General features: G+C 39.0%; 1 protein-coding gene across 12 annotated transcripts in view; it reads right to left on the reverse strand.

Annotated features, from left to right (window-relative positions):
• Positions 1-12,407, reverse strand: part of SYNE1 (spectrin repeat containing nuclear envelope protein 1) — a 479,589-nt gene that overhangs the window by 148,002 nt on the left and 319,180 nt on the right. For 10 of the 12 annotated variants that reach the window (XM_075924462.2, XM_075924457.2, XM_075924460.2 and 7 more), the window contains 2 exons: positions 7,689-7,883; positions 6,096-6,236 (listed from right to left, as the gene is read on the reverse strand). In XM_075924462.2, coding sequence (XP_075780577.2) covers positions 6,096-6,236; positions 7,689-7,883 — 336 coding nt within the window. The remainder of the gene's footprint in view (positions 1-6,095; positions 6,237-7,688; positions 7,884-12,407) is intronic. The other 2 variants (XM_075924463.2, XM_075924461.2) reach the window with 1 other exon arrangement.

Below are 12,407 nucleotides of genomic sequence, written 5' to 3' on the forward strand. Positions count from 1 at the left end.
CCCCAAGGATCGATTCTAGGGCTGGTTTTGTTCAACATCTTTATTAATGACCTGGATGAGGGGATTGATTGTACCCTCAGTAAGTTTGTGGGGAGAGGCAGATATGCTGGAGGGCAGGGATAGGGTCTAGAGTGACTTAGACAGATTGGAGGATTGGGCCAAAAGAAATTTGATGAGATTCAACAAGGACAAGTGTCGAGTCCTGCACTTGGGATGGAAGAATCCCAAGCATTGTTACAGGCTGGAGACCGAATGGCTAAGTAGCAGTTTGGCAGAAAAGGACCTGGGGATTACAGTGGATGAGAAGCTGGATATGCATCAACAGTGTGCCCTTGTAGCCAAGAAGGCAAATGGAATATTAGGTTGCATTAGGAGGAACATTGCAATCAGATCTAGAAAAGTGATTATTCCCCTTTATTCAGCTCTGGTGAGGCCACATCTGGAGTAGTGTGTTCAGTTCTAGGCCCCCCACTATAGAAAGGATGTGGACGCACTGGAAAGGGTCCAGTGGAGGGCAACCAAAATGATTAGGGAACTTGAGCTCAAGACCTATGAGGAGAGACTGAGGGATTTGGGCTTAGTTAGTCTGCAGAAGAGAAGAGTGAGTGGGGATTTGATAGCTGCCTTCAATTTCCTGAAGGGAGGTTCCAAAGAGGATGGAGAGAGGCTGTTCTCAGTAGTGACAGATGGCAGAACAATGAGCAATGGTCTCAAGTTACAGTGGGGGAGGTTTACGTTGGATATTAGGAAAAACTAATTTCACTGGGAGGTTGGTGAAGCACTGGAATGGGTTACCAAGGGAGGTGGTGGAATCTCTATCCCTAGAGGTTTTTAAATCTCAGCTTGACAAAGCCCTGGCTGGGTTGATTTAGTTGGGATTGGTCCTGCTTTGGGTAGGGAGCTGGACTTATTGACCTTCTGAGAGCTCTTCTAAGCTTCCTGTCTTTCATTTCCCTCGTTTTGTACCAGCCACAACTGCATAATATTCCCTCCATATACTTGGGCGTAAATTATCCCCAAAAAACTGGCTGACTGACCAGATAAGGGAGGGTGTACTATACCATTCTAAGTGGTAGCACAACAGGCCAACTCCCTCCTTGCTGGTTGTAGGAAAGACATTATTCTTCTCCTGAAATAGATTTCCTGACATAGGAACAATGTACCCAGTGTTCATTGATTCTGTTAGAGTGTACCAGCTCCATACTGGCCACAGTTAGGAGCAGTAATTAACTACCACCAGTTAGGAGAGCAGCTCTAGAGGGTAATCCTAGATCAGTGTATCTTAAACGTTTAGATACCATGGACCAAACTAGCTACATTTCTAATCTGTTTTAAGGAGATCTCAGGGACTCAGTTCATTGACTGGTGGATGAGAAACACTGCCCGAGATGATTGCTGCAGTGACATGCTCCTACCCAGTCTCCTCAATTGAAAAGGATTCCATCTTTAAACAGAAAAATCCTGGATGTTTTCCAAATGCACTGAAAAAGATCTGTCTCTCATTGAGCTATTGCTTAAACCTTATTTAACTAACTAGGAAATAACACTTAAACTTGTAGGTGAGAGACCTTAATATTGATGTAAAAATATTAATGTCATCATTAAATTTGCCTGTGCTTTTAGTGGTGCATATGATGGTTGAAGAAAAAAATGCTTCCCCTGAAATTTTTTGTTCATCAAATTATTTAAAAAAATAAATATTTAAGCTAATCAAAGAAATTTGGAGATGCTTCCAACTTAGCTTCTAAGGACAAGCAAATGTCAAGGAGGATAAACATGGCTTTGCAGCTAAGAAGATTTTATTACCCTAAGGGTGTTTATGCAAACTCAGAAAAAAGCATGCGTAGTTAAATATTTTATACCTTTTTATTTCTTAAATGTTAAATAGCAAACACTTCTGTTAAATGCATATGTTAGTAAATTCAAAGCTTCTAATATTATTTCTATAAAAATGGGAAAAAATTGATGTTGTGATGTGGAATCTAAGAACTTTGCTAAACTAAATTTCTAATGCAGGAAGTCATTTAAGTACAGAATGGGAATTAATTAATACTGGCAGCGTATGAGAAATCTCTTCCCCAAGTTTGGAAGACAGAATAATTTCTTTAAAAATGTTATAAAAGATTCAACTTTTAAACTATTTTAAAATAAAGACTTTGTAAGAGATGTTTTAATTTTTAAAAGGCTATTTTGAGAATTAAAGCTTTGTATATGAAAGAACAGGAGTGTTTGGAATTTTACAAAACAACATTTAATTTCCCGTCAAAACATAATAAACTCAAAAGAATCAGTCAGTAAATTAAGTTATTTGACACCTCTCCACCACAAGAAGAATAAAGGCAATTGAAGAAATGTTGTATATTCATTAGACAGACTGCATACTCAGGAACTGAAGGTGTCACCTAAGCCATCTCCAAAGGCAATGGAGCCAGTGAAAGGCTGACAGCATCCAGCTCTGCATCTAAACAATCCACAAAGAATTCATCTGATGAAGTGGGATTTACCCATGAAAGCTTATGCCCTAATAAATCTGTTTGGGTACGTCTACACTTGACCCCTACTTCGAGGTAGGGAGGCAAATGAAGTCGTTCAAAGTTGCAAATCAAGCGCGGGTCGGTATGTTGGAAATTGACTAGCCCGAATTAACGCGCCGTGTGTAGACACGGTACTCTGAGGGAAAACCCCGTACTTCAAATTAACTGTACTCCTCATTGCAGGAGGAGTACAGTTAATTCGAAGTATGGGGTTTTCCCTCGGAGTACCGCATCTTCACTTGCCACGTTAATTCGGGCTAGTCAATTTCCAACATGGCGACCAGAGGCGACTATGCTAATCAAGCGTGGGATATTTAAATCCCGTGCTTGATTTGCAACTTCCGTCGCCTTCATTTGCCTCCCTACCTTGAAGTAGGGGGCAAGTGTAGAGGTACCCATAGAGTCTAAGGGCATATTTACACTAATAACACCCTTTATTTCGAACTAACAAGGCGAGCGTCCACTCTACCAAGTCTGTCATTTTGAAATAATGGGCTTGTTATTTCAAAATAATAATTCCTGTTTTTGAAGAAGAATAAGCTTATTTTGAAATAATTATTTTGGGAGTTATTTTTTCAAAGTAACTTATTTTGAAATGACCTGATAGTGTAGACATAGCTTAAGATGCCACAGGACTCCTCATTGTTAATCCAGAAACAGATGTGTTTTCCTATCATTTCATTAAAATAGGAAGGAGAAGGGTATAAAATAAGTGAGCACCACAGGCACACACTCTGTACTACCCTGCATTAACAGCAAACGCTCCACAATTCATTCCACCTACCTTTTTCTAGCAAACTGCCACAAACAGGAAAGAAAAACAGAATATTCAAGAAGAAACTAACTCAAGGAAAATCTTCTTGGGACCTGAACATGTATGGTGAGAAAAAGTTAACTAAGTTATAGCCAAGGGGTTAGATTTAAGCTCTTTTTATGATTTTATTGGGATCTGAAATTGTTGTTGTAATGTAAAGTATTAGCAGTTTCTCCTGTTAATCACTGCTTAGTTAGACCATGTACTCCTGAGCAGAAACAGGGGCTAAGCCATGGTAAACTGAAAAATAATGATGAACTTAAAAAACAACAAATGGTCTCGTAGCACTTTATAGACTAACAAAACATGTAGATGTATGATACATGATACATCTACATGTTTTGTTAGTCTATAAATGCTGCCAGACTATTTATTCTTTTTTAAGTTTATCCTGTACAGACTAACTCGGATATCCCCTGAAGCTTCTGAAAAATAATGGAGTTTAATTGGATTTAAATTTCTTAATATTTACAATTGGCCTGTCTCTTTTTCTTTCTCTAATAATAATATAGCCATGATTAATAATTGTGATTAATTATTTCCCTTGGTCTTTATCATGTTGTCCTTGGTAATACGTTAAAGAACCTCCGCAAATAAAATAATGGGAGCCCCATCCAAGAGCTAGCAGTAAGAGAACAGTCAGAGTTGGCTATAATTTCATGTTTCCTCTGAACTAATTATTTCTAACAGTTTTAAAAAGAAAATTACATGGTTTCCAGCAACTAAAATTACTCCTTTTTACCCCATAGTGATGCTCTGAAAGATTTAAGCCTTATCTACATGGTATATATCAATAATATACACTAGAGAGATGGAAATTCCAGTGCACACTAGCAGTATCCTCACAGATCAAGAATGCACACTAGAATTTATGCCTCACTAGTGTGGACAAGGCCTTTGAACTGTTCTGTAAAAGCCTATGTTTCTTTCCTGGAATTCCTGCTCACAGTTTCAAGGATGCAGCAGACCACAGCCTCCCAGGGACACTGCTCTCTTAGCATATTACTCGAATTTAAAAATCTGTACCTGTAAAGTTTTGCATTGTCTGTAAATAATTTTACTTACTTTTAAGTACCAGAATTGCTGAACTTAGGCATCTTTTTTCCTTGTAAATTCCTAGACATGTGCTATGATCTGAACTAGCTTGGTTATTTAGCACTTATTTAAGTTATAATCTCACATGAATAGGAAGCTAAGCATTTTGTAAGTAACATACTTGATTGTGGAACTTTTCCTCTTTTACTACTTAGAACTAAGAATGTTAAGTATTCTGTAATTCACTAATCAAATAAACGATGCATTTTTGCATCGACTATTTGATTAGTCGAGAGGGCAGCACTGCACAGCTGAAGCCAGGTTCCATGCGGCTCTGCTCCTTTGAAACACCGCCGTGGTGTTTCAAAGCAGCAGCACCACACACCTATGGCGCTGGGTTGGGGGGAAGGAATGACTAGTCGACTATCTTGTCAACTATCCAATAAGCATTAGAAATGAAGAAAAAATAATCAGACATTAAAGTTAATGGAATTGAGACTACTCATGTGCACTACATATATACATCTATGTATATGATACCGAAAACACAAACAATAAGCAGACTACCTATGAAAACTGGCGTGTACACAAGCTCACATGATTACAAGAAGTCTTATTTCTGCTCTGAGTTTACATATGTGGTCCCACTGATTTCATGGGGTATGTCTACACTACCCCCCTAGTTCGAACTAGGGGGGTAATGTATGCATACGGAACTTGCTAATGAAGCCCGGGATTTGAATTTCCCGGGCTTCATTAGCATAAAGCCGGCGCCGCCATTTTTAAAAGCCGGCTTGTTCGAACCCCGTGCCGCGCGGCTACACGCGGCACGGGCTAGATAGTTCGAACTAGCTAGCCATTCCGAACTATCTGTTCCACGAGGCGTACAGATAGTTCGGAATGGCTAGCTAGTTCGAACTATCTAGCCCGTGCCGCGTGTAGCCGCGCGGCACGGGGTTCGAACAAGCCGGCTTTTAAAAATGGCGGCGCGGCTTTATGCTAATGAAGCCCGGGAAATTCAAATCCCGGGCTTCATTAGCAAGTTCGGTATGTATACATTACCCCGCTAGTTCGAACTAGCGGGGTAGTGTAGACATACCCATGGAGTTTGTACTGTTATCATTGAAAACAGAATTTAGTCCAAAGGTTGGAATGAACATAATAAGTCCAATAGTAAGTATACCACAGCGGACAGCTGAATATCTGAACCAATGGAAAACACTAAACTATGATGTTAGTTGGACAATGACACAAGGCAGACAGACACACAAACAATGGAATGTTTCATCACGTGAGGTAAAAAATTGTGTTCTCTCAGATGCAGGATGCCATCGAGTATACTATTTTGAAAAAAAAACATGTTATAAATGCAACAGAGATACTAATGAATTAGAAAAACTGTAAAGCTCACTCAGAAATTGTATAAAAATAACCAACTTATTGAATCAGTTTTTGCAAATGATGAAGGTACCAAAGTGATATGCTTTACGCTTCTAGTGTAGTATTAGTAACTTTTATGTATTCAAAAACCAGGTCCCAATTATGCTTGATGATAAGTCTCAATTTACGAGATGGAACCTTGAAGTTGTGTGCTCAACTTGAAAGAAAATCAGCTCAAATTTTCTGAAGTAGGAACCAACTACAAAGTACACAGAATGGGACCATGCATCTTTCCAAAGATGACAACTGAATGAATGCCAAAAGGCAGGTACCTGGTTAACAGAAGCATCTGTATTAGCCACAGGTGAAGGAGAGCGACAGGCAGGTGGAGAAGAAATCTCACTGTTGGTTCCCTCCTCCCCAGACTCCTCAGTGACAGGTGAGAGTAGTGTGTGACAGCGACCAGCAGTCATCTGTCACAGAAAAGCAACCCCAAAGGACAGGAAGAAGATCATTCAATTACCTCAGTAAATAGGTGCATTACATGTAGACCAAAACAAGAAAATTAACACAATGTTGGAATTGTCAAGACACAGTTTAAGGACTGCTGCTTCCTCCAAGCCCCTTAGAGTTGTTATATTAACAGTTCAGGAAAGCGACAGACAAGCAGTGATAGTAATGCTGACATTTTGTTACTGAGATGTTGGCCATCTCCTACCACTAGGGAATTTTAAATTTAAACGACAACACATCAAAAATAAGTTAGAGAGTAATACAAAATGCATTAGAAGAAGTTATTGAAAGCCACAGAATAATGCTGCTGATAGCCAGAACTACTGTCCTCAATACTTTACTTTTCAGGCCTAGTTAAATGATGACGGGATGAATGTTGAAGAGCAGAATTGGATGCAGATTAATAAAGCCACAATACACTATAATAGTAACATCTCATGTTTCTTTTGCTAAGGTTTCTATATTATAGGGACAAATCCTGAAGTCTTCACTTCATTGGCATGTCTACACAGCAGGGCCCAAGCTGAGATAAGCTACACAACTTGAGGTATGTCAACTGTGTAGCTTAAGTCGAAATAGCTTATTTTGGCTTTTGGCGCTATCTACACAGCAGAAAGTCCGAGAAAGAGCACTTGTCCTCCAACTTCCCTTACTCCTTGTAAAATGAGAGTTACAGGAATCAGAGTAAGAAGTCCACCAGCTTGACATTATTTTGACATTATGTCGAAATAACTGCTTATAGTGTAGATGCGGACTACGTTATTTTGGAATAATGTCAGTCAATAACGCTTCCGTGTAGACATAGCCATCGTTACTCAGTCCTTCCTCAGACAGAACTCCTACTGACATCAATAGGAGCTACATTTGCATACAGACTGAGCAAAATAAAGTAAGAACTCTAGTACGAATATATTTATTCAGCCTTTATATATGAATACAATAGCAAGGCTATAATAATAACAATGTCAATTAGTCCAATACATTTAATGAAAAATGTTTTTCAAAAAAATCTAGGATACAAAAACATGCTGTAGAATATGTTTGATTCTGCCCCTCCCCCCTTTTGTGATTCAATTCGATGCATTTTCAGTTTGTTATACTACATTGAGAAAACAACCCAGGACACATCCTGAAAGCTAAGAGTGAGCTTTAAATATTTTTACCCCCTTTAAAAGCCTGATTTCTGTTATCCTCATAAACAACTTCGTTCCTTATCTGTTGGCTTAGAAAGCTGATGTGACAGAAATATACTAATAGGAACCTGTAGTTCATTCTATATCTGCGACACCCCAAAACATGTCAGTAAAACAAAGCACACAACGTGCATTGTGGCAATTGGCTGCATGGTAGCATTTGAACAGCACAAAAGAGAGCAGCACCTAATGAACAGTAATAACAAATTCAATTCTTACCATAACCACAGAGGGATGAACTGGGTGTGTTGGGAGGAGCTCTGAGTCCAGCTCCTCCATTCCTTCTGAAAGTCCTTCCACTTCGGTCACTGTCAACAGCATAGTGGCATGCTTGGCTTTCATTGTTAGCATCTTGCACTTGGAATTCAAAGAGGCTATTTGCTCCTGGTATCCTTTAATCTTCTGTGCTAGTTCCTAAGGAAACATTTTTTTTATTCAGTGGGTAAGATGCAGAATATACAGGCCACAAAACTAATAGCTATTCAGCTTCCGTTATGTAGGCAGGCTGCCTCTCCGAGGCCAGCCAATAAAAATCACAGTTCTGTGTCTCAAGCCCCAACATTAGCAGCAGCACACGCTGAAAGGCAGGATGTGACTGTGGAACAGAACAAGTCAGGCAAGCATCTCACTGCACAGCTAAGCCACAAAGGAGCAAACTATGCAGTGAAACCGGAAAAGAACTGTGAAAGCCACATCTCTGTGAGACTGGCAGAAGTGAAGAATGTGTCACACTCATATACAATTCCTAAACTGCAGCAAATTCTATACACTTCATCTTACACCGGAGGAAAGGGGAAGCTCTCTCTCTTTTCTTCCTATTACTAAACCAAAAAGAAAATCTCCAGATGGTGCATACCATGGAAATGAGGTCATGTGATGAATGGAACTGTAAAAAAATGCAGTACTCAGCTTTCAGCAGTCTGAATACACTGAGCAGCAGAAACAGATAAACATAGTGGGTTAGTAAGGTAAATACATGCCGGATCACTCCTATTTATAACATTTTTGCAGAGAGGGTGGAGTGGATATATTTTGTGTTCTATATGCAATTTAATAGAAATAATGCATGTTTATTTTTCATTGAATTAAAAAAAAACTTCAGTTACAGACCTGAGCAATACTGGGTACACTGGGTATTTACAAATAAGACTACAATTTAGTCACAGGTAATTTTAGTAAAAGTCATGGACAGGTCATGGGCAATAAACAAAAATTCACAGGCCACTGACCTACCATGACTTTTACTAAAAGTACCCCTGATTAAATCTTAGGTGCTAAGGGGGGGTCCGAGATGCTGCAGGTGCTGAGGGAAGGAGCCTCCATGACCCCTCTGCTACTACTCTAAAGATGGAGGAGGCAGCAGGGGGACCCACTGCTGATCTGGACATATTGCTTGGGTGGCGCTGCGGTCAGCCACACTGGCCATGACAGAAGTAACAGAGGTCCTGGAAAGTCATGTAATCTGTGACTTTTATGAAAAACTCAGAGCCTTATTTATAAAGCATAAGTGTCAGTCCTCTTAATATTTCAGAGCTATTAAATACAGTGGAAATCTATTCCATTTACTTCTGGTGTTGCCCAGGAGAGCCTTCTCTTCAGCAGTACTTGTTCTGTGCACATTAATGACAATTAAATATTGAACAGCTGCTGCAAAGCCTAACAAGCAAAATATTCAGCAATTAACATATATTGAAAAAATGAAGTAGATAAGTTATGGCAGCCTCAGGACAGCTTGGCTTTTGACTCTGCAGGTTATGTAAACATCTATTAAACTAATTACTCAACATCTCACTGGAAAACTTCCAGACTGGTGAAATACCGTGTTATAAACTGACATTTCCTATTACTTAGAGTGAGCACCTTTCTGATCTGAAATAGCTTTTGACTTGTGCTTTCCTCCCTATACTCTTTTCACTTTCAGATATCAACAACCAAAATGATTCTCCAGCTTCACCAGGAGGCTAAGCAAAAGCTTCTAGTGTGAAGCAAGTGGATTTGGAATAATCAGATCAGACTCTAACTCTAATGACTAATAGTCCTTTAACAGTTAATTCCTCCCTTTGCTCTGATACTAAATTGTGTGCTACCTCCACCCCAATTTAGGAACTGTCCCAGGAGATGAACAGAAAGTCCATTAACAATTCTATCCACTGGGCTTTAGTTGTTTAACTCCATTAATATTACTACAATTCATTAATATTTGTACAGTTAATACTTCCCACATTGATTGTAATACATATTTTAGTTGAGAGGGGTATGTTATGTAAAGTAGAATCTCAGAATTATGAACTGACTGTCAACCACCCTCTCATTTGGAACTGGAAGAACAAAATTAGGCAGCAACAGAGATTTTAAAAAAACCCACTCTTAATACAGCGTAGTTATAGTGTTAAATATAAACTATTAAAAATGAAGCAAAATGCAAATTTTTGATAAGGTAAGAAAAACGTTTTAGTGCGTGTTTCATTTAAATTGAAACGTCAAAATGCAGCATTTTTCTTCTTCATAGTAAAGTTTCAAAGTTGTATTAAGTCAATGTTCAGCTGTAGATTTTGGAAAGAAAAACCATGATGCTTTCATCAGAGTTATAAACATTTGAGAGTTATGAACAACCTCTATTCTAGAAGTGTTTGTAACTCTGACATTTTACAGACAAAACAGGCCTAAACTGAGATTCAGAAAAAATTACAGGTTTAAAAAAGAAATAGGCAGGCGGCTTGTACAGAGTGCACATAGAAGGGTCCAATTTTTTTTTCTGGTCATCATTTTGTGGGAGCTCAGTTTTTTCAGTCACTATTTCACAATGTAAATCAAAGTTATTTTTATGGGTGTGATTCAATTAACTGCATGTTGTACCTGGTCTGCATGCCCAAGTTTGATTTTTCAGTAAGACAACTGCTTACATCAAAACATCATGATATTTATACTAGAAATATCCTTCAATAAAGTTTTGTCACCACACTGCAATGCAACATGATAATGCTGTGAATGATTAGGCTGTATTGTAATCTCACAATTGCGTGGACATCTAATGAGTGAAGACACACCTAATATCCTGCTAACTACTGTACTGCCCATCAACATCATAATGCTCCTAGACCCATCAGATTAGGTGGCCATGATATAACGTGGTAGCCCAGAGAAGTAGACTTCTGTAAATATATTTATTATATAGAAAAATACTCTGTGTAACTTATGTACAGGACTACCAAAAGATCTCTGTGATGAGAGAGTACGGCTATGTCTAGACTGCAAGCCTCTTTCGAAAGAGCCTCTTTTGAAAGAGAGGGTCTAGACTGCACGTTGAACTTTCGAAAAAGCGGCTTGCTTTTTCGAAAGAAAGCATCCAGTAAGTCTGGATGCTCTCTTTCGAAGAAGCCCTATTTACATTGAAGAACGCCTTCTTTCGAAAGAGGAACTTTCGAAAGAAGGCATTCTTCCTCGTGAAATGAGGTTTACCGCCATCGAAAGAAAAGCCGCGTTCTTTCGATTTAATTTCGAAAGAACGTGGCTTGAGTCTGGACGCAGGGGAAGTTTTTTCGGAAAAAGGCTACTTTTCCCGAAAAAACCCCTGAGTCTGGACACAGCCTACTAGCTTTCTTCTTTCCATCTTATCTTTGTATTTAAACAGAGGTACTGTGTGCCCTAGTAAACTTCACACACATGGACTACAACTGTGAAGTCAGGTAAACTGTAATTTTTCTTTCCATTTATGCATTGCAATCTGCATCTTGCACACCTGATTAAAAATAAAAGGTATAATTATACAATGATCCTGTACATCTTGTTTACTATATCATGTACTCTGCTGCAAAACTTCTTTAAATAAATATAAATGCAGAAATGTGGCATCATCAATTTCTCTTTAAATACATTCCTTTGAGATTTTTCAAACATTATACTAAAGAGCGAAACTCCATTTTATTCTACTTTGCATCATGTGAGATTGATCCACCCTACCTTCACTACCACCCAAACTCTGAATAAATGGGGATTTGGGCAGAGGATAGATTATACCTCCCAAAAATTTGGGGCACCTTGCAGGCCTGAACCAAAGCCCTTTGACATGCAGTGGTTCAAATAAGAGGGCTTCTCTATGCTCCTCTAAAAAGATTCCCAGGTTCTCTATTCATACATGTGTGATTCTAGTGAATCCTGTGCTTGCCTCATTCTTAACAGCTCCCTCTGAACTGAATCGGATCCATCTATGGAGACATTATTAGGAATGCCTTTCAGCACAACAGCATAAAGCATTTGTTTCAAATAGCTTCTTTTGCATTTTACTAAACAGCAGAAAATTAACTAAGCAGTATTTGAGTACTTCAGAGATAATCAACAAACTGCGAAAGGCAAATTTAACTTTTCTTCCAAAACTAAAGCATAGTGCCATCTAGTGTCAAAAACTATGAAAAAGTGAGACCACTACCAATTTAGTCATCTAATGCTGGTTCTCAACCGTGGGCCATATGGAAAAAACGGAACATTAGGTAAATTAAGTACCCTTTTTTTCCAACAGCGGCTATGAGGGGGGACACAAAGGTAAATGAGACTCAGAAGAGGGCCATGAGCAAAAAAAGGTTGAGAAACACTGACTAATGCATGGCATTCCAAAGCATGAAGATCTTGGGATTCCAAAGTCAGTGTGTTGGCATGAAGCCTTCACACAGATTGTCCTGTCCTTGTATGATCATCTGAGATCCATGGATTTGAGATATGGACATGAAGCTCATTCTTCAGAGGCGAAACTCTACTCCCCTGACAGAATAACTTGGAAAGGGCCTTTCAAGATAATATTTGCAGAGTTTTCTTCCTCTAGAATTGTCTAATGTGGGCTTTACCTTAGGAGGGATGAACCTACCCCTTGCTTTTGCTGTCTGTTTTCAGGCACAGCTCTCAGTGATGAGAACTTCAGGTATGGGCCCAAGATCATTTAGTGAT

This window comes from Pelodiscus sinensis, chromosome 3 (genome assembly GCF_052426305.1).
Source record: "Pelodiscus sinensis isolate ZL-2025 chromosome 3, ASM5242630v1, whole genome shotgun sequence".
Classification (NCBI taxonomy): domain Eukaryota; kingdom Metazoa; phylum Chordata; order Testudines; family Trionychidae; genus Pelodiscus; species Pelodiscus sinensis.